A 23761-nucleotide genomic window follows, 5' to 3' on the forward strand; every position below is an offset into this window, starting at 1 on the left:
CACAATGCTCCTACCTGGATACGCTGGAGCCCAGGTGTTGGCTTTGAAGCAATGAAAAGAGGGGTTGTTGAATGGTGGGATGAAGAATAAATTGAGTCCAGACCTTATGATGAAGTTCAATAACAGCTTTACTACCAATAGACGTTTCTCCAAATGATTTACAGGCTTTGTATTGGTTCCAGCAGGCTTTAGCATTAAACTGGCAGGCAAACTCCTCTCTAGTACATCTGTACTCTGGCTCTGCTGCTGTGCTGACAGGATAGCTGTATAATTTAGCTTTATCTGGGTGCTGCAACTTTACTTTGTAGTCTGATCCAGAATTATGCTATACCAGGGAGTCTCTCTTTTCTGGCACCTGAGGCTCTAAGCTTCTGCCTCCATATCCAGCTGAGCTGAAAGTACTCCAGCTGGCTTACGCAAGGCATGTCCAGCAGGGACGTGCACCTGCTTCCTTTCTAGACTGACTAGAACTAGTTTCCACCCTTCCTGCGGCAAGTGGGAAACGCCCACCACACCACAGAGGGGGGTCTTAGAATGGAATGGAAAGCTCCATTCTCTCTAAGTGTAGCTCTGCCATAATTGCTGTCACCTGCTGGTGAACCAGGCATAATGCATTTGAACATAACCATTGCAAAATAGGAAACGCACATTATGAAGGACTTGGAATAAATACACAGATGACATGATATTAGACTATTAGAGATAGCAGTGAGGTGCAGAAGTGGTAATGCCACTCTGGGGCATTACTTAAATGTGGGGCGTTACACATGTTTCATACAACTGCTGCTGCTGCCTCCGTCATGCCACTGCCTCCTTCATGCCACTACTGTTGCCAGCCTACCATCATGTTCTGTTCGGCTGCTGCTGCCTGCCTGCAACATGTACTGTATGACTGCTGCTGTCACAACAGCCTCAGCTGCTACTCCTCACTGCTAATCTCCTAATGCCACCATTATTAATGTTACATATCTGACACTACTACATCTACTATTACTACCACCCATAGACAGCTAATCTGCTGCCTTGTAAGGTATGTTCAATGCTAAGCTGCTTCTGCTGCCGCTACTATTGCGGCCACGTGTCTCTATTGCTCTACCCTTTCCACATCCACACTGCACTGCTGCTGATCACAATTAAAAGGAGAATTTTTATTGGCTTGTTCACAACCAGCCATTTTTTTTTATAATTAACACTTGTGTGTGGTATGGGCAGGCATTCTGAGCATAATTTTTGGACTCTTGGTCCGCTAACAATCCATTTTTTCCCCCATAACACCGTGTGTGTTTAAATCCCATCTGACCCGATAAGGGACAATTTTTGGAAGCTTTGAAATATGAAAAAGCATAGCAGATGTTACATGCGTTTTTAAACATGCTATTTATTAACCCCATCAAACATGCGTTTACCCATAGCTTTGTATGTCAGTGTAACTATGTATGATTTACTATTGCTGTCATTGTGTTCTAGAGCTTAGAGTAGTCCCGGGGCTCCATGTTCCAGCGAGCACTCTCCTCCCTGGCCATCTCCGTCATTGTCCGTGTCCAGACACATTGCAGGGCATGTAGTAGCGGTGGTCAATTTCCGGTGTCTCCCTATTCAATGCCGCAGTCCCGGGCTCTGTCCTTGCAGGCTCTGTCCTTCCCAGACAGTGCAACCACTATTTCCATCCAGCCCCGAGTTGCCTGCTTGCTGACCCGCATTGCCTGACCTGTACCTGTGAAGCCTGCCCTGACTCATTGCTTGCACAACTTTACCTCTGCCTCATCCTTTGGTCCCACACTGTCTCTCCTGGTTACGACTGGGCATGTTCACTATGTCCGTACCTCTGGTACCTTGCACTGGTACCCACTGGTTCATCAGGGGTACTGTGAAGAATGAGGGGTTCACTTAGACAATGCCCTTGGAGGAGGTTGGTCACTTGGCAAGGTGGGTCCACACTCGCTGGTTAGTGACAGTACACCCAGGCCATGGTCATCCCAAGCCTGATGTACAGGAATTGCTATTTAAGATGTCAGAGCGAATGACAGGACGTCCTGATGCACTTCATGCATAATATCACTGCCCACCTGGATGCCATCTCCTCTCCAGCTACCACAGTGTCACCAGTTGTGGCTACCCCTGCAGTTCCTGTTCCTGTGAGCCTGGAGTGGACTGCTACTGGCGTTCAACTTCCTCTGCCGCCACATTATGATGGAGACTCTAAAACATGTTGTGGCTCCTTGAACCAGTGCTTGATCCAGTTCGAGCTGCACAGGCGCAAGTTCCCTACTGAGTGGCCCAAGGTTGCCTTCATTGTGTCTTTATTGTCTGGTGAGGCTTTTGTTTGGGCAAATACTATTTGGGAAAGTGAAGGTCCGGAGACTACTAATCTGAAGACTTTCCTGGCTAAATTCTTACTGGTTTTTGAGGATCCAGGCCACACTTCCTCTGCTGCCTCTGCCCTGCTACATCTACTCCAAGGCTCTCTAACTGTGGGCCAATATGCCATCCAGTTCTGCACCCTGGCTGCAGAACTTGCAACAATGATGCTCAACTGGTGGTGTTTTCGGAGGGCCTTTCTGACTGGATCAAGGATAAATTAGCTGGTTGCGACTGTCTGTCAACTCTAAATGAACTGATCTCCTTGGCCACAAGAATTTATATGTGGTTCAAGGAGCATTCAAAGGAGGTTGCATGCACCAGAAGACCACCCCATCTGGCACCATCATTCCAGAGGCCAGTCGTTCCTCCAGTGTCCTCTCTACCTGAAGAGCCCAGGCAAGTAGAACACCTTAGGTTGTCTGATCAGGAATGTCAACGCCACAGAGGAGAGAACCTTTGCTTGTATTGTACAGAATTGCCCACAGAGGCTGGAAAATGTCAGTATTTAGGAGCAGGTGGTCCTGGACAAAGTTAAGTCCTCTCCAAAATTTGCTGTTCCAGTCACCCTCTCCTATGAGGGAGTTACTTTGTATATGCCTGCATTCTTGAACTCTGGGTCAGCTGGTAACTTCATTTAGCAGGCTCCAGTTCATCAGTACTGGCTCCCTAGCTTCTGCCAAGAAAAGTCCATAAATGGGGTGCCACTTCCCAGACCTGTGATTTTTGTCACCGAGCCCCTCAAGATGCAAATAGGGGTTTTGGAGAACATCTCCTTTTATGTGTTGCCAGCCTCTGTGAATCCTGTTATCTGTGGTCTTCCCTGACTGTGTTAGCATACTCCAGTCCTGGACTGGCACTCCTTAAATCCTACGCTGAGGATCCTCAAGTCAGTCTACCTTTTTATCTGAACTTCGACCTGTGTCCTTGCCTGTTGTGCCTGAAGATCTGCCAGGTCTTCCACTGTATCTCAGTATCTCAACTTTGCAGACATCTTAAGTAAGGAGGCGGCCGATATGCTACCTTTCCACTGATCTTATGATTGTCCAATAGACCTTTTGCCCGGTTTCACTCCTCCTCGCAGTCGAGTCTACCAACTCTCGCTCCCCGAGACCCAAAAAATGTCAGAATACATCAAGAATAATCTCGAGAGGGGGTTTAGCCGGAAATCTGCATCACCCGCTGGTGCTGGGTTCTTCTTTGTACAAAAGAAAGATAGTTCCTTACAACCCTATATCGGTTATCGAGGCTGAATAAAGTCACTGTCAAAAACTATTACCCTTTACCCTATACCACTAATTTATGAACTTTCCAACAGGATCCGGGGAGTTAAGGTCTCAACTAAATTGACCTGTGCAGAGCATACAATCAGATTTGCATTTGTGAGAGCGACAAGTGAAAGACTCGTGTAGGTGTGATATATAGACCACCTAGCCAAGTCAAAGAATTAGATGATCTACTAGTTGAGGAAATAGCTAAAATGACATTGAAGGGGAAAGTTATCATTATGGGAGACTTCAATCTTCCAGATGTAAACTGGAAAACCAAAATAGCTAGTTCTGCCAAGAGTACAGATATTATAAATTCCCTACTGGGATTATCTCTACAGCAAGTAGTTGAGAAGCCAACCCGGAAGGAGGCCATTTTAGATTTGGTATTCACAAATGGGAATTTGGTATATGATATTACTGTAGGGGAAAGCTTGGGATCTAGTGATCACCAGTCAGTGTGGTTTACTATAAGTAACAGTGACTGAGTCACACCACACAAAAACAAAAGTTTTAGATTTTAGAAAAACAGACTTTTCTAAAATTAGATTAGTGGTATACGAGTCCCTATCAGATTGGAACAGTTTCATTGGAGTCCAGGAGAAATGGGACTACTTAAAAGTGGCACTATTGAAGGCAACAGAAAATTGCATTAGGCTTTATTATAAAAAAAAAAAAAAACGAGGATGAAAGGCAAATTTATAAGATTAGGCAGAGAGAGGCCAAACAAGTTATAAGAGCTTCTAAAGCACAGGCAGAAGAGAAATTAGCTCAGTCAGGGAAAAAAGGCGATAAGGCATTCTTCAGATACATAAATGAAAAAAGGAAACTAAAACAAGGAATTACCAAATTAAAAACAAAAGAAGGAAGGTATATGGAAGAAGATAAAGAACTAGCTGACTGCCTCAATGAATACTTCTGTTCAGTTTTTACAAAGGAAAATGAAGGAAAAGGACCTCAGTTAGGAAAGAAGACTAATGAATCTTTTGATGCATGTGTTTTTACAGAGGAAGAGGTTCTAAGTCAGCTGTCTAAAATTAATACAAATAAGTCACAAGGGCCTGATGGGATACACCCAAAGCTATTAAGAGAGCTCAGCGGTGAACTAGCAAAACCATTAACAGATTTATTTAACCAGTCACTGGCAACAGGAGTCGTCCCAGAAGATTGGAAATTAGCAAATGTTGTGCCCATTCACAAGAAAGGTAGTAGGGAGGAATCGGGCAACTATAGGCCAGTAAGCCTGACATCAATAGTGGGGAAATTAATGGAAACCATACTTAAGGAGAGGCTTGTGGAACATCTAAAATCCCATGGATTGAAAGATGAAAAACAGCATGGGTTTACTTCAGGGAGATCATGTCAAACTAATCTTATTGATTTTTTTGATTGGGTGACTAAAATAATAGATGGAGGAGGTGCAGTAGACATCGCTTATCTAGACTTTAGTAAGGCTTTTGATACTGTCCCACATAGAAGGCTTATCAATAAATTGCAGTCTTTGGGCTTGGACTCCCATATTGTTGAATGGATTAGGCAGTGGCTGAGGGACAGGCAACAGAGGGTTGTAGTCAATGGAGTATATTCAGACCAAGGTCTTGTTACCAGTGGGGTACCTCAGGGATCTGTTCTGGGACCCATATTGTTTAATATCTTTATCAGCGAAATTGCAGAAGGCCTCGATGGTAAGGTGTGTCTTTTTGCTGATGACACAAAGATTTGTAACAGGGTTGATGTTCCTGGAGGGATACACCAAATGGAAAAGGATTTAGGAAAACTAGAGGAATGGTCAAAAATATGGCAACTAAAATTTAATGTTGATAAGTGCAAGATAATGCACCTGGGGCGTAAAAACCCAAGAGCAGAATATAAAATCAGTGATACAGTCCTAACCTCAGTATCTGAGGAAAGGGATTTAGGGGTCATTATTTCAGAAGACTTAAAGGTAGGCAGACAATGTTATAGAGTAGCAGGAAATGCTAGCAGAATGATTGGGTGTATAGGGAGAGAAATTACCAGTAGAAAGAGGGAGGTGCTCATGCCGCTCTACAGAGCACTAGTGAGACCTCATTTGGAGTATTGTGCTCAGTACTGGAGACCATATCTCCAGAAGGATATTGATACTTTGGAGAGAGTTCAGAGAAGAGCTACTAAACTGGTACATGGATTGCAGGACAAAACTTACCAGGAAAGATTAAAGGACCTTAACATGTATAGCTTGGAAGAAAGACGAGACAGAGGGGATATGATAGAAACTTTTAAATACATAAAGGGAATCAACAAGGTAAAAGAGGAGAGAATATTTAAAATAAGAAAAACTGCTACAAGAGGACATAGTTTTAAATTAGAGGGGCAAAGGTTTAAAAGTAATATCAGGAAGTATTACTTTACTGAGAGAGTAGTGGATGCATGGAATAGCCTTCAGCGGTAGCTGCAAATACAGCGAAGGAGTTTAAGCATGCATGGGATAGGCATAAGGCCATCCTTCATATAAGATAGGGCCAGGGGCTATCCATAGTATTCAGTATATTGGGCAGACTAGATGGGCCAAATGGTTCTTATCTGCCGACACATTCTATGTTTCTATAAGACCACTTTCAACACCCGTGACTACGAATATCTCGCCATGCTCTTTGGTCTGTGCAATGCTACCATGGTTTTTCCAAAGTTCGCTAATTACATTTTCCGGGACATGCTCTAGGTCTGTGTGATAGTTTACCTGGAGGATATTCTAATCTACTCTGTGGATATAATCTTTCACCGAAGGCATATACAGTTAGATGCCAAACTCGAGAAATGCATCTTTGAGAAGTCTTCTCTGCTGTTCCTGGGGTACATCATCTCCAATACAGGGTTGCAGATGAAAAGCTGAATGCAGTAGTGAACTGGCCACACCCTTAGGGTCTTTGCACCATACAGCAGTTTTGAGGGGTCTTCTAATTTTTATGGCCAGTTCATTCCTAGTTTTTCATCCCTTACATTCCCGATTTCTGTTCTTACTAAGAAAGGGGTGAATGCCAGGGCTTGGACTCCAGAGGCTGAAGCCACTTTCATCCAATTAAAGAAATCCTTTGCCTCTGCTCATGTTCTTCACCATCCTGATGTCTCCAGACAATTCTTTTTAGAAGCAGATGCTTCCTCTGTAGGAGCCCATGCAGTTTTAATACAGAAAGGTTTTAAGGCCTTTTTAGATATGTTTTAAGATATTCATCTGCATTTTTTCTAAGCTCTTCTCCCCTGCCAAGAGGAATAACTGTATGGTAGAGCACATAGTCTGCCTTTACACATAGTCTCTGATCGTGGAGTCCAGTTTATCTCTATGCTCTGGAGAGCTCTTCGTCGGCTGCTCGAGATAGAATTGGACTTTTCTTCTGGATATCATCCCCAGAGTAATGGGTGGGTAGAGCGGGTCAATCAGATACTAGAGAACTATCTCAGGCAATTTGTCTCTGCCCAACGTTACAACTGGGTACAGCTGCTTCCTTGGGCAGATTTTCCCTATAATAACCACTCTAATGAGTCCACTGGATCCTCACCTTTCTTTCTCGTTTATGGACAACATCCTCGTATCCCTCTTCCTGTTCCCACCCATATGAAAGTAAATGAAGACAAAAAAAAAAAAACTGTTCATCAGGAGAAGGTATGGCTCTAAAAATATTCAATTAAAAAGGTCCCTAGTTTCAAATTCTCCCCTAGGTTTCTGGGACCTTTTGAGGTGTTGAAGAGTATCAATGAGGTTACCTATAAGCTACATCTGCCTCTCTCTCTGTGGATTCCCAACTCCTTTCATGTGTCCTTGCTGAAACCAGTAATTCTAAATAGTTTTTCTGCTGTTCCATCCACTCCAAATCCGATGACTGGTGATTCTAATAATGTATTTGAAGCCAAGGACATCCGGGATATCAAGAAGCCAAAACTGATGGAGACACGTATCTGGGAAAGGAATTTCCAAAAATCACTATCACTTGGCCTAAATAGGCTAGTTTCCTATCTTATCCTAGATATTAAAACATAACTTTTAATAACTCATTGATAAAACAGATCTAGTAAAGATAACTCCTAATGTGAATTGCTAAGTGAGCACTAACAAATGTGGTTAAAACTAGCTGGTAACCATGGTTGTTTTTGGCGCAGAGGTGCTATATTATTTACAAACGGCAGCTGGGAGTGCATTGGCACGTTTTAACAGCTGACAATGATCTCAGGAAGGTGTTGACCTCTAAACCCAGCATTACCTACCGTAGAGGTAAAAATCTAAAAGACTCGTTGGTCCACAGTTTTTATAGAGTCACTCCCCCTAAGAGCATGGCTTAGATATAATGTGGTGGGCAGTTTCCCATGTGGTAGGTGTAGTTTTCGCCCTTCTATAAAAAAGACCAAAGATTTTATCAATCCTGTAGATGGAAAAAAAAGTATGACATCAGGCAATTTATCAACTGCCAAACTATGGGTATTATCTATATTGCCCAATGCCCTTGTTCTAAACTATATGTTGGAAAGACATCCCAAAAATTTCGCAGGCAGATCTGCCAGCATATCAGCAGTATAAACACGAAATCTGATATGACAATTTCATGCCATGTTAGGTCCTTTCATGATGGAGACCCAAGGTGTCTCAAATTTTGGGGCGTAACAAGAAAGTCTCTTGGAGCACGTAGAGGGGATTTGGACAAAATCCTTCTTCAAGAAGAAACTAGGTGGATTTACCGCTTTGACAGCCTCAGCCCTAAAGGCCCCTGTAGATGATACCCTGCTAATCTGTATTTACATTACATTAAGATTTTTCTTTTTGACATTTTGTGAGCCTTCAGGATGCTTTTTTAAAAATAGTCTTATATACTTCTTACTCCAGATTGACATTTACTGTCATAAATAATTTAAGGCATTAGTAATACCAGAGATATATGTAAGTTAGGTGTCACTTTAAACTTTTGCTAGGTGGAATGTTATTACAGTCACATGATCTTTTGTGACCTTTATGTATTCACCTATGTGTACTTTTGTACACTCACCATCCTTTTTTTTATAGACGCTACACTGTTGCACTGTGTTTATGTTTACTTATTTACTTTGCATGTGTAATGTTCCCATTTTGACCTCTTGAAGTTGGCCATGATAATATAAGCCAGTTAGTTATTCTAATGTGGAATGGTGACTGAGATGAAGTTTCATCTTATTTGTTCCTTCCTTCTAAGAACGATGTTTGGGTTTTGATAATAATGTATATCCCTTGCAGTAACATCTTTGGCGGCCAACGCAGGCGCTGTGAGACAATTTAATTTCATCCCAAATAAAGTTCTAGCGCATTCTCACTCACTTGGTTTTAGCAAGAATATGACAGTGTCCACACAGGCGAAGTTTTGCTATAGCACAGTGATTTATACCAAAGTGCCTGCGCAGGCACACAGCGATGTTGAAGCTGTGTGCTCCACTAAGTCTGAGCGCAGCCGCAGTGAGAGAGAAGAGGAGCACTCAAGACTAAGTTTGGACGCATGCGCAGTTAGTCAGCCGGCCGTGCCATGCACTAAGTTTCAGTGCAGCCGTAACAGGCATAAGTGGTGCTGGATTAGTGTAAGTGCTCGCGCTGTTAGACAGCGCACAGCGCATCATCTAGGAACACCCATCAGGTTAGATATGAGCAGGGTTGATTTGGACATGCGATATGTTCATTGGCCACTTTGTAGTGACACATACAGTGGGATGCGAAAGTTTGGGCAACCTTGTTAATCGTCATGATTTTCCTGTATAAATCGTTGGTTGTTACGATAAAAAATGTCAGTTAAATATATCATATAGGAGACACACACAGTGATATTTGAGAAGTGAAATGAAGTTTATTGGATTTACAGAAAGTGTGCTATAATTGTTTAAACAAAATTAGGCAGGTGCATAAATTTGGGCACCACAAAAAAGAAATGAAATCAATATTTAGTAGATCCTCCTTTTGCAGAAATTACAGCCTCTAAACGCTTCCTGTAGGTTCCAATGAGAGTCTGGATTCTGGTTGATGGTATTTTGGACCTTTACTCTTTACAAAACATCTTTAGTTCATTCAGGTTTGATGGCTTCCGAGCATGGACAGCTCTCTTTAAGTCAGACCACAGATTTTCAATTATATTCAGGTCTGGGGACTGAGATGGCCATTCCAGAACGTTGTACTTGTTCCTCTGCATAAATGCCTTAGTGGATTTTGAGCAGTGTTTAGGGTCGTTGTCTTGTTGAAAGATCCAGCCCCGGCCTGCGCAGCTTCAGCTTTGTCACTGATTCCTGGACATTGGTCTCCAGAATCTGCTGATACTGAGTGGAATCCATGCGTCCCTCAACTTTGACAAGATTCCCAGTCCCTGCACTGGCCACACAGCCCCACAGCATGATGGAACCACCACCATATTTTACTGTAGGTAGCAGGTGTTTTTCTTGGAATGCTGTGTTCTTTTTCCTCCATGCATAACGCCCCTTGTTATGGCCAAATAACTCAATTTTAGTTTCATCAGTCCACAGCAGCTTATTCCAAAATGAAGCTGGCTTGTCCAAATGTGCTTTAGCCCACCTCAAGTGGAGAAAAGGCTTCCTCTGCATCACTCTCGCATACAGCATCTCCTTGTGTAAAGTGCGCCGAATGGTTGAACGATGCACAGTGACTCCATCTGCAGCAAGATGATGTTGTAGGTCTTTGGTGCTGGTCTGTGGGTTGACTCTGACTGTTCTCACCATTCGTCGCTTCTGTCTATCCGAGATTTTTCTTGGTCTGCCACTTCGAGCCTTAACTTGAACTGAGCCTGTGGTCTTCCATTTCCTCAATATGTTCCTAACTGTGGAAACAGACAGCTGAAATCTCTGAGACAGCTTTCTGTATCCTTCCCCTAAACCATGATGGTGAACAATCTTTGTCTTCAGGTCATTTGAGAGTTGTTTTGAGACCCCCATGTTGCTACTCTTCAGAGAAAATTAAAAGAGGAGGGAAACTTACAATTGACCCCCTTAAATACTCTTTCTCATAATTAGATTCACCTGTGTATGTAGGTCAGGAGTCACTGAGCTTACCAAGCCAATTTGAGTTCCAATAATTAGTTCTAAAGGTTTTGGAATCAATAAAATGACAACAGTGCCCAAATTTATGCACCTGCCTAATTCTGTTTAAACAATTATAGCACACTTTCTGTAAATCCAATAAACTTCATTTCACTTCTCAAATATCACTGTGTGTGTCTCCTATATGATATATTTAACTGACATTTTCTATCGTAACAACCAACGATTTATACAGGAAAATCATGACGATTAACAAGGTTGCCCAAACTTTTGCATCCCACTGTACTTACCTACTGGTTCTCTCTGTGCCCATAGGCTGATTCAGCTGTCAATGATGAGGCAGTAGCCTTTATAAGACTGGTTTTGGCGTCTTAATTCATCTCTGCCCGTTACCCCTGATAAAGCCAGATTAGCTGGCGAAACATGTTGGGGGGCATGAGTTAGGTTTTAAGTTCTGGTCACCATTGTATATGTGCGCGATTTCAGACTCTCAGAGTGACAGTGTATAGCAACTCTGTTATAGAAAGTGAGACAGCATTGGGAAAGTGCACTCCCAGCTGCCGTTTGTAAACAATATAGCACCTCTGCGCCAAAAACAACCATGGTTACCAGCTAGTTTTAACCACATTTGTTTGTGCTCACTTAGTAATTCACATTAGGAGTTATCCTTACTAAATATGTTTTATCAATGCTTTATTAAAAGTTATGTTTTAATATCTGGGATAAGATAGGAAATTAGCCTATTTAGGCCAAGTGATAGGGATATCAAGAAGCGTGGCAAGACGACCTACTATCTTGTTGACTCGAAAGGTTTGGGTCCTGAGGAGAGATCTTGGGAGCCATAGGAGAACATCCATGCTCCAAACTTGATAAAGAGATTCTTGTCTTGGACTCAAGACGGGTACTGTAATGGTGGTTGCTGATTGCCGATGTTCTCTTACTCACTGCCGCAGTCCTGGCCTCTGTGTTTGTGTATGCACTGTCCTCCCTGGCCCCTCCATCATTGTCCTCTCCAGCCACATTGTGGGGCAGGAAACGGGGTGGTCAGCTGCCAGTGTCTCCCTATTCACCACCGCGGTCCTGGGTTTTTCTCCCTATTCACTGCCTCGGTCCCAGGTGCTGCCCTTGCAGGAATCATCCTCCATGGACTCCGACACCGCGGTTTCCTTCCAGCCCTGGTATAAGCATGCCTTTCAGTTTGTTTAAGGGCCAGTGTGCGTCACTTCCTGTGATTTAAGGATTAAGCATATGTGACCTGTGCTGACATTCTGACCAATCCCAGCCTTCTGCACCTATATAAGTGGTCCAGTCCTCTTCCCAGGTGCCTGAGCATCAAAGGTCCCTCCAGCCCCAGGCTGATCCCTGCCTGCTCCGTCTCGACTCTTCTCTTGCTGACCCAGATTGCCTGACCAGTACCTGTGCTGCCTGCCCTGACCCAATGCTTGCATGACCTAGCCTCTGCCTTATCCTTTGATCATGTACTGTCACTTCTGGTTATGACTCGGCATGTTGACTACATCTATACCTCTGCTACCTTGCAGTGGTACCCCTGGTCCGCTTGGGCCAGCTGCTTCATATGCCAACTCACCTGAAAAGGTAGCGACCTGGTGTTCTCCTCTGGAAAGTCTATGCCCACCATCAGTGTTACTTTGAAGAATTAGGGGTTTACTTAGAAAATGCCCTTAGAGGAGGTTGTTTGTGACACTAGTAATGAATGTTTTTGTTGTAAAGTCCTTGGGAGGAATGAATTATTTGCCATTTTCTTGCTCAGCCTCACATATCTTAATACATGTAAATGAGATCACCTCTAAGGCACCATCACCATCTTATATCTCATTTAATAATCTTGTCACTCACTCTAAACCCCCTGAATCCCTAATATAATTTTTGAATGTGGAGAACCATTGGCATTTGCAAGTAATGTAAGCTCATATGTGCAAATTCTTTTTAGGAAGTCTCTTCATTTACTGAGACATCTCCTGGTCTTCATGTTCGCCATAGAAGAAGTGAACAGAAGATCTGACATCTTACCTAATATTACTCTGGGATACAAGATATTTGACTCCTGTGTGTTAGAACATAAAGCTGTACAGAGTGCACTGAGTATACTGTCAGGACGAGAAGAAGCCATCCCAAACTACAGCTGTGATGAGAAGAACAAAGTGGTGGCTTTTATCGGACACTTGACGTCCTCCTCCAGTCTGTCCATAGCCGAGATTACTGGAATCTATGGCTATCCTCAGGTAATATTAATAAATGTACACTGTTAGCTTCTATAATGGTCCAAGAATTAGAGAGAATCTTCAAAAAAAAATAATAATAATTGGAAATGGACTTTAGAAGTTGGAGATCAGTTGGAGATCAGTTGGTTCATTTATGTGGACTCCTTCATATTGAAAGCCCATAAGTACAGAAATATCAAGTCTCTAGAATTCTAAATAGTAAATTATCACTTTATCGCTTCAATTATAACTTACTGTATTTAAAAAAAAATCTAATTTATGTTACATACTCTTGCCTTTACCTTGGTGGAATGTACAATAGTTTTAATAGTCTTCCCATTTTATATTCTGCTATAGGACCAGTATTTTACATATTTAGTCCAGGTATTAATCAGTTAGCAAGAGATAAGATCACACATATAAGACAACACTGTACAGTCGTGGCCAAAAGTTTTGAGAATTACATAAATATTGGAAATTGGAAAAGTTGCTGCTTAAGTTTTTATAATAGCAATTTGCATATACTCCAGAATGTTATGAAGAGTGATCAGATGGATTGCAAAGTCCTTCTTTGCCATGAAAATTAATTTAATCCCAAAAAAACCTTTCCACTGCATTTCATTGCTGTCATTAAAGGACCTGCTGAGATCATTTCAGTAATCGTCTTAACTCAGGTGAGAATGTTGACGAGCACAAGGCTGGAGATCATTATGTCAGGCTGATTAGGTTAAAATGGCAGACTTGACATGTTAAAAGGAGGGTGATGCTTGAAATCATTGTTCTTCCATTGTTAACCATGGTGACCTGCAAAGAAACGCGTGCAGCCATCATTGCGTTGCATAAATATGGCTTCACAGGCAAGGATATTGTGGCTACTAAGATTGCACCTCAATCAACAATTTATAGGATCATCAAGAACTTCAAGGAAAGAGGTTCAATTCTTGTTAAAAAGGCTTCAGGGCGTCCAAGAAAGTCCAGCAAGCGCCAGGATCGTCTCCTAAAGAGGATTCAGCTGCGGGATCGGAGTGCCACCAGTGCAGAGCTTGCTCAGGATTGGCAGCAGGCAGGTATGAGCGCATCTGCACGCACAGTGAGGCTAAGACTTTTGGAAGATGGACTGGTGTCAAGAAGGGCAGCAAGGAAGCCACTTCTCTCCAAAAAAAACATCAGGGACAGATTGATTTTCTGCAGAAAGTATGGTGAATGGACTGCTGAGGACTGGGGCAAAGTCATATTCTCTGATGAGGCCACTTTCCAAATGTTTGGGGCATCTGGAAAAGGCTTGTCCGGAGAAGAAAAGGTGAGCGCTATCATCAGTCCTGTGTCATGCCAACAGTAAAGCATCCTGAGACCATTCATGTGTGGGGTTGCTTCTCATCCAAGGGAGTAGGCTCACTCACAATTTTGCCCAAAAACACAGCCATGAATAAAGAATGGTACCAAAACACCCTCCAACAGCAACTTCTTCCAACAATCCAACAACAGTTTGGTGAAGAACAATGCATTTTCCAGCACGATGGAGCACCGTGCCATAAGGCAAAAGTGATAACTAAGTGGCTCCGGCACCAAAACGTTGACATTTTGGGTCCATGGCCTGGAAACTCCCCAGATCTTAATCCCATTGAGAACTTGTGGTCAATCCTCAAGAGGCGGGTGGACAAACAAAAACCCACTAATTCTGACAAACTCCAAGAAGTGATTATGAAAGAATGGGTTGCTATCAGTCAGGAACTGGCCCAGAAGTTGATTGAGAGCATGCCCAGTCGAATTGCAGAGGTCCGGAAAATGAAGGGCCAACACTGCAAATACTGACTCTTTGCATAAATGTCATGTAATTGTCGATAAAAGCCTTTGAAACGTATGAAGTGCGTGTAATTATATTTCACTACATCACAGAAACAACTGAAACAAATCTAAAAAGTTTAGCAGCAAACTTTGTGAAAACTAATATTTGTGTCATTCTCAAAACTTTTGGCCACGACTGTACACATGGAGACAGTATGGCAGCATACAATGTCCCAACTGCTCTGTAATAACTCTAGATGCCCAGTGAGTTTAAGATTTACATTTCCACTTACTTAGGCCACCACAGAAGCCACCTTAAGGCTGGGTTCACACATGGCAACAGTGGTAAGATGGGACACCTTCAGGAAGGCTAGATCTATTCATCAGCCTCACCTGGAGGAGTGTGAAAATCCTCCCAAATCCAGGCTTGGTTCATTTTTGACACTAGCGGAGGACAACATGGGCCTTTTGGTTGTCACCCAAAACCGAGATGACTCTGGAGGCTGGGCAAGAAAGAAGACAGAGAGCTTACTGTGCCAGTTAGGGCTATCGTTCCAGTTGGCCTGCTAAGAATTCCATGGGGTCAAGTAACAGGGTATGCATCAGTGACAGGCAGAGTGTAGGTAGGCCTGAACCTGGGTGTTAAAGCAGGAGATCTCCACTTGCTGATTTGTCTCAACCCAATGCAGCATGTGGATAAAATGACTCAATCTTGTTGAGGAGACTGAAATGGCTGCTGCGGCTTCTACTGAGTGTGGCAGCTGAAGGTTGGCGATTCTCCTGGGGGAGAAGAGAGGTTCCTTCCTCTCAGACACTCTGGCGGCAGGCGTCTGCTTGCCTGGAAGCTGTGGCAAGCTCTGTACACAAGTAATCAAATAATCATCAGACTGCTTGATGTCAGCAATACACCTGTCAGAGCAGGAAGCAAGAAAGTATACAAGCTGCCATTCTGGCCAGCGTGCACGAGGAGCCAGTTCTTTCCAACTCCGCTAGTACATGACAAAATTGTTCACGGCTTTCTGCTGCTTGTGCAGAGGCTCTAGTATGTGCAATGTTGAATTCAAGCAAGTTGGAACATTGTAGATTAAGTGGTGTAGCAGCAGACAGTTCTATTGCTGCAAGTCCAGGAGAGCATTCCTCACCACGTAAGAATAGCTGAAATGAAAGGACAGTCTCCTGGACATTGCCAGCACCTTGTGCAAGCTATTGTACTTTTTAGAATTGCATGACTAGGTTAATGATGTGCGCCATGCAGGGATCATGTGTTATTTCCCCCAAGTTCATTGTAGCCATGATGTTGCGGCCATTGTCACTGACCACCTTGCCCAGTGGGATGTTTGCTGCTTGATGTACTTTAGCAACTGCTTGCCTGTGTAGCTAAACTAGCCCAGGCTGATCAGCCCCAAAACCGAATGCTTGACTTGACACATGTGATAGAAAGGAAGGGGAGTCGGAGAGACACTGTGCCCTGTTGCTATTAGGAACAGGAGTGTATCCATGGAGGAGGAGGTGGTGGATAAGTGTCTGGTCTGGGAGCCAGGCTGACACAATTATGGGGGGTGTCAAAAGGACCTGGCCTTGTTGCTGGGGTGCTCGCTCACTGCTGCCGCAAAAAAACATTGACACTGTGGGCAGTGAAGGACATTTACTGTCCCTGCTGGTAACAGCTACTCCAGTTGTCCTTTGTGGTGTGCACCTTGCCTCACAGCAAGAATCGCAAGGAGCCGTCTGTGTTCTCTGCCACATGAGAGTGCAAGGCACCACTAAATGGTACAGCAGCGACTGCACCACCAGCAACTTAGCCAGGTGGGGGTTCAGCTTGTAGACGAGCTAATTGCTGGTCGAGAATACAGTTCTCATAGCCACACATTCTGTTATGGATGTCACTTGATGGAGCAGGGGACAAGGAGGAAGAGGAGTACTCTTCCTCCCTGCAACTTTTATAAGAATAGGATATATCATGGTGGGTTCCTTGGGCCCCCTCCCCATTTCCTGCTATTTATTTGCCCTGACTGCCACTTATGCTGCTTCCATACCAATACCGATTCTTTGGGTGCCACTATTACCACCATCAACAAAGCAATGTTGGGGTCCCCAGCCTCCTCCTGAACCTCCTCGTCTGGGCAACCCAAACAGTGCTTGCTCTCGCACAAGTCATCAAAAGGGAGACTCTCTTGATTATCTGATGCAGGGCATAGTGGGGTTTTCTTGCCAATTCTTAGAAAAAATGAAGGAACCCCGCTAGGACAGCGCAGTGAAGACAGACAGGATTCCGGTGAAAGCCTTCTCTGTGGCTGCAAGGAGGAGGAGCAGGAGGAATGCTATGAACCCTGGCTCCAAGGCATTGTGTAATACTCTGAAGTCACTGCCACATCATCCTGCTGCAACTGAGAGTAGGAGTGAGCCATCCTATCCACAATAGCATCCTCTTTCTCCTCAATGATAATGTTGTGCCGAAGCCGGGGACAATTGCGGCCTACTACTACTGCTGCTACAACTATTTCTGGCTGCTACTACTCACATCCTGGCTCTGGGAGAACAAGTCCTGACCCTAGGTCTTTTGTTCGGAACCCTTTCATATTCCTGACATTTTCGGGCCTGTACCCAGTCACACAATGTATGAAAATATTTGCAAGTCTCTTTTCTGGGTTTTGCCATCTCAGACAATGGGGCATATCACTAGGATATGCCCCCATTGTCTGATAGGTGCGGGTCCCACCTCTGGGACCCGCTCCTTCAATGAGAACAGAGCGGGGAAACGAACGGAGGGCGCACTGCACATGCGCAGCCGCCCTCCATTAATTTCTATGGGGCCACTGAAAATAGCGGAGCGCTGGATCAGCTATTTCCGTCTGCCCCATAGAAATAAATGGGAGCAGGAGACGTGCGTGCGCAGTGCGCTCCCAATCACTTCTATAGGAGCAGCAGGGGAGCAGCGCTTGTAGTGGACTGACTCCGGGAAATTTGGGGTCCTCCAGCCACAGCTCTCCCCGCTCCATTCTCGTTGTAGGTGTGGGTCCCAGAGGTGGGACCCGCACTTATCAAGCAGAGCTGGTGCAAGGATTTTTGCCACCCTAGGCAAAAGCTAATTTTGCCGCCCCATTGACTCCGCCCATTTACCACACCCCTTTCCCCGCCCCTTTTTCAGCCACCTATTGCATACAACATTTAACTATGGTCGTGTACCCTGTGCCAGTCTATGGTCATGTACCCTGTGCCAGTCTGACTATGGTCGCGTACCCTGTGCCAGTCTGACTATGGCCATGTATATATAATATCCAGCCATTGTCTGCCACCTAGTACCATCCCAGTGATGCCAATCACTCTGCGCTGCTCAGCAGGTTGGCACACCAAACACGAGCAGTGCCACCTATTCACTGCCAGGCGCCATTCAGCCACTGTCTGAAATCCTGTGCCACCAGGGCAACATAAAACAGTATGCTGCCTTGTGCCCTCTGCCAGTCTGGCACTGTCCTGCACCCTGTACCATTCATAGCCCTTTAGACAGTCTGTGCCACCTATTAGGCTCCATGTGCCACTGCTGGGCACCCTGTGCCAGTCAGAATCTATGGCCCCTAGTCAAGCAGCAGGTGTGACAAAATAATAGCAAAGACAGGTGGACTCTGCAGTCTTACTAAACCCTCAAACTGATTTTAAAATTGAGAGATTAGTCAACATGTCCTACGGTGTAGAACATGTCTAAGCCCGGGCACCACGCCAAGGTTTCTCAAGTAGCCCGGGACCTAACACTCTCCTACCTGAGCCGTATGGGCAATACCAGGAGCCAGTGGGCAAATTACAGGAGCATGAGGCCGACTCACAAACAACTCACCAGTTACCTCCAGCATGTGGCCATGCTTGCAGTGGGAGGAGGGAGGAGTCTGCGAGTCCCACTCAAGACTGGCTGATATGTCCCAGGCCTCACAGGTGCACCTAAATGTGGCGTGTAGATGGAAAACAGGCACATTTAAATTGGAGTTTATACACCTCCAGGAATCTCTAGAGATTCCTGGAGGTGTATAAACTCCAATTTAAATGTGCCTGTTTTCCATCTACAGGCCACATCTACAGGGTTTAGTAAGACCGCAGAGTGCACCTGTCTTTGCTATTATTTTGTTATATTGTTATATTAAATTATGACATCCACACAATTGCTACCTTGTGTAGGATGTCTATTGTGGTACTTGTGGTTCGCTGCGGGCATCCTCCACCGTATGCATTTTTGCTGGGGATCGCCATTAGCAACGGGCCACAAGTGCAGTATTTGCTCCCCTATATATATGCACAACTGCATGTGGGTTTGAGCACCTCCTGCTAATACCACGCTAGTCTTTTCAGTTTGTATATAAAGCAGCAGGTGTGCCCTGACCCCTGTACACAAGTGTGTGCCACCCTGCTGCCAGTCGCTGTCCTGCAGCCTCTGACACCCTAGTGCAGGTTGTCAGAGTGCGGTTGCCAGGGGTGCTCACCAGGTTCTGCTCTTCGCTGTGCTCCAGGTCCACATTGCCTTGGCTCTTGCCAAAATCATGTGTCTTTGGCGCGTGATCGGAACAACACATGACGTACTGGTACGTCATGTGTCCTGAAGAGGTTAAGGGTATTTTTTTTTCTATCTAGACAAACTATAAGGGGCATTTGGATTGCATGGGATCTTCAATCTAGATGGCCGCGGAGGCCTCTTCGCGCTCAAAAGGATGAGGTATGATTTTTTTAACCACTATTTCAGGGAAAATCAATTAGTTACCACGAAGCACAAGGAAATTTGGCTTCGCCGCAATTCGAGTTTTCCCTTAAATTCGGATCGAAGTCCACTTCAGATACTTCGATTTGCTCAACACTAATCATAAGTATTTATTCCTGAGACCACTGGAGAGTGGCCAGGACTAGGGTAAGCAGCAGCAATGGCTCTCAGCACATGGCCATGGCATCTTACAGACACATATTGTATCAGGGTAAGTAGGTGGGCACACTCCTCCTGCTCCTGAAATGACTAATTTATATTGCCTAAATGTCAGTAATGATACATAAGGTACAGTAGCTGAAAAAATTGACTGTATTGGACCAGTGTGCACAATGTAAAAAGCATAAGCAATGCACATGGAGGTAAAGGTGGCATTTGGTTCTGCATTAGGTAAATAATACAATATAACAGTTCAATATTCTCTTCCTACAGATCAGCTATGGAGCGATGGATCCTGTATTCAGTAACAAGCGGCGGTTCCCCTATTTCTATCGCACAGTCCCTGAACAGTCTTCTCTGTATGAAGCCGTTGTCCTTCTACTAAAGCATTTTGGCTGGAGCTGGGTGGGAATAGTGACGGTAGACGATGAGAGCAGCCAACGAGCCAGCATGGAGCTCTACAATGTAATAACACGGAGCGGAGTCTGCATAGCTTATAGAGAATCTGTCAGTAATTCTGCCTTTTTCAAAACACCTATGGCCTCCAGGAAGGTGTTATATCAAACACAGAAGATTCAATGCAATGTGATTATATATGTTGGTAGCTCATATGGCTTATCATCATTGAGCTTAATATTGTCTCATGACCTCAATCATAGGAAAGTTGTAATCGTACTCTCACTTATATTTACTGAAGAGTTAATCACTTTCAATATATTACAAGGATGTTTGCAGATCACACTTCAAAAAAGAAGAATTCCAGGATTACAAGAATATTTAGTCATAGCCGGTCCTCTAAAATATCCTGGGGTTGAGATAATGTTTGATATATGGAATGAATATTTTTCTTGCGGCTTTGGACAGTATTCATTTAATAGACTATGTGACGAACGAGATGTTCTAGGTAATGTGGATCGCTCCCAGTATGATGTAGATGATTTCCGTTACACATTCAGTGTGTATTCTTCAGTGTATATTGTGGCTTACGCCTTACATCATCTGATGTTCTCATATAAAAGACAAGAAAATCTCCAATTATTTACCGTCCGACCTTTAAAGGACGCATGGAAGGTGAGATCTCCAGTCTGGAGACTTTTTCTTGTCCCGGTGGGTTTTCCCATACCTCTGTATCGTTATACTTCCCTACTTCGTGAGATTTACCTACCCTCTTCACTTCCGGTCGCACCGGACATGACGTGAGGAGGTGTGCAGCGCCGCGCAGGCGCACAACGAGGGGTTAGGGAAATTTCACAGCAGAGTGCGCATGCGCCGGGAGCCTCGCCGGCGGTTAGGGTAGGGAAAAATTATGGGCCAGTGCGCAGGCGCGGTGATCAGATGGATGTTCTCTTTTTTTTTATTGTTTTTTCTTACAAAGGCTCATATTCCACTAACTTGTGACAAAAAATTAAATCTCACATGAACTCACCATACCCCTCACGGAATCCAAATGCGTAAAAATTTTTAGACATTTATATTCCAGACTTCTTCTCACGCTTTAGGGCCCCTAAAATGCCAGGGCAGTATAAATACCCCACATGTGACCCCATTTTGGAAAGAAGACACCCCAAGGTATTTCGTGAGGGGCATGGCGAGTTTATGTAAAATTTTATTTTTTGTCACAAGTTAGTGGAATATGAGACTTTGTAAGAGAAAAAAAAAATAATCATTTTCCGCTAACTTTTAACAAAAAAATTAAATTCTAGGAACTTGCCATGCCCCTCACGGAATACCTTGGGGTGTCTTCTTTCCAAAATGGGGTCACTTGTGGGGTATTTATACTGCCCTGGCACTATAGGGGACCTAAAGCGTGAGAAGTAGTTTGGAATCCAAATGCGTAAAAAATGCCCTGTGAAATCGTAAAGATTCTCATTGGAATTTTGGCCCCTTTGCGCAGCTAGGCTGCAAAAAAGTGTCACACATGTGGTATCGCCGTATTCAGGAGAAGTAGAGTAATGTGTTTTGGGGTGTATTTTTACATATACCCATGCTGGGTGAGAGAAATATCTCTGTAAATGACAACTTTTTAATTTTTTTTATACAAAGTTGTCAATTTACAGAGATATTCCTCTCACCCAGCATGGGTATATGTAAAAATACACCCCAAAACACATTGCCCTACTTCTCCTGAGTACGGCGATACCACATGTGTGACACTTTTTTGCAGCCTAGGAAAGGGGCCCAAATTCCAAAGAGTATCTTTACGATTTCACAGGGCATTTTTTACGCATTTGGATTACAGACTTCTTCTCACGCTTTAGGGCCCCTAAAATGCCAGGGCAGTATAAATACCCCACAAGTGACCCCATTTTGGAAATAAGACACTCCAAGGTATTTCGTGAGGGGTATGGTGAGTTCATGTAAAATTAAATTTTTTGTCACAAGTTAGTGGAATATGAGACTTTGTAAGAAAAAAATAAATAAATCATCATTTTCCGCTAACTTGTGCCAAAAAAAAAAAAAAAATCGAGGAACTCGCCATGCCCCTCACGGAATACCTTGGGGTGTCTTCTTTCCAAAATGGGGTCATTTGTGGGGTATTTATACTGCCCTGGCATTTTAGGGGACCTAAAGCGTGAGGAGTAATTTGGAATCCAAATGCGTAAAAAATGCCCTGTGAAATCCTAAAGGTGCTCTTTAGAATTTGGGCCCCTTTGCGCACCTAGGCTGCAAAAAAGTGTCAAACATGTGATATCGCCGTACTCAGGAGAAGTTGGGCAATGTGTTTTGGGGTGTCTTTTTACATATACCCATGCTGGGTGAGAGAAATATCTCTCTAAAATGACAACTTTGTATAAAAAAATGGGAAAAGTTGACTTTTAGAGAGATATTTCTCTCACCCAGCATGGGTATATGTAAAAATACACCCCAAAACACATTGCCCTACTTCTTCTGAGTACGGCGATACCACATGTGTGACACTTTTTTGCAGCCTAGGTGCCCATAGGGGCCCAAATTCTAAAGAGCACCTTTAGGATTTCACAGGGCATTTTTTAGGCATTTGGATTCCAGACTTCTTCTCACGCTTTAGGTCCCCTAAAATGCCAGGGCAGTATAACTACCCAACAAGTGACCCCATTTTAGAAAGAAGACACCCCAAGGTATTTTGTGATGGGCATAGTGAGTTCATGGAAGTTTTTATTTTTTGTCACAAGTTAGTGGAATATGAGGCTTTGTAAGAAAAAAATAAAAAATCATCATTTTCCGCTAACTTGTGACAAAAAATAAAAACTTCTATGAACTCACTATGCCCATCATCGAATACCTTAGGGTGTCTACTTTCCGAAATGGGGTCAATTGTGGGGTGTTTTTACTGTCTGGGCATTGTAGAACCTCAGGAAACATGACAGGTGCTCAGAAAGTCAGAGCTGCTTCAAAAAGCGGAAATTCACATTTTTGTACCATAGTTTGTAAACGCTATAACTTTTGCGCAAACCAATAAATATACATTTATTGCATTTTTTTATCAAAGACATATAGAACAATAAATTTTGAGAAAAATGTATATAGAAATGTCGTTTTTTAAAAAAAAAAAATTACAACTGAAAGTGAAAAATGTTATTTCTTTGCAAAAAATTCGGTTAATTTCGATTAATAACAAAAAATGTCAGCAGCAATGAAATACCCCCAAATGAAAGCTCTATTAGTGAGAAGAAAAGGAGGTAAAATTCATTTGGGTGGTAAGTTGTATGACCGAGCAATAAACTGTGAAAGTAGTGTAGGTCAGAAGTGTAAAAAGTGGTCTGGTCATTAAGGGGGTTCAAGCACTGGGGGCTGAGGTGGTTAAAAGAGTTTACACTTCAAGGGTTTCTGTCACCAGAATTAACCCTATTAAACTAGCTGACATTAGCAATGTGCTGTCAGCTGAACCTAACTAGTCTATTCCTACTTTTATCTATGCCCCATTACTCCATAAATATAACTTTTATAATATGCTAATTAGCCTATAGGAGTATGGGGGCGTTGCCTCTGGCCACGCCCTGCTACACTAGATTGACAAGTCCAGGCAGCGTTGGTCTCCTACTCCCGGCCCTGTCTGCCGTAAATCTCGTGCCTGCGCCGTCCCATTCAGTATTTGGCGCAGGCGCAGTGAGTGAAGGGCGCTCGCCGGCTGCCGGCTTCCTCACTGCGCCTGCGCCGAATACTGAACGGTGCGAGATTTCCCCAGCGCACAGGGCCAGCAGTTGGAGGTGAAGGCT

General features: G+C 43.8%; 1 protein-coding gene across 1 annotated transcript in view; it reads left to right on the plus strand.

Annotated features, from left to right (window-relative positions):
• The first annotated feature begins 12646 nt into the window (after nt 1-12646).
• LOC120998925 (vomeronasal type-2 receptor 26-like) overlaps nt 12647-23761 on the plus strand; it is an 87798-nt gene continuing 76683 nt past the window's right edge. Inside the window, exons 1-2 of the mRNA XM_040429804.1 lie at nt 12647-12901; nt 19839-20030. Of these exons, the coding sequence (XP_040285738.1) occupies nt 12647-12901; nt 19839-20030 (447 nt within the window). The remainder of the gene's footprint in view (nt 12902-19838; nt 20031-23761) is intronic.

This window comes from Bufo bufo, chromosome 4 (assembly GCF_905171765.1).
Source record: "Bufo bufo chromosome 4, aBufBuf1.1, whole genome shotgun sequence".
NCBI lineage: Eukaryota > Metazoa > Chordata > Amphibia > Anura > Bufonidae > Bufo > Bufo bufo.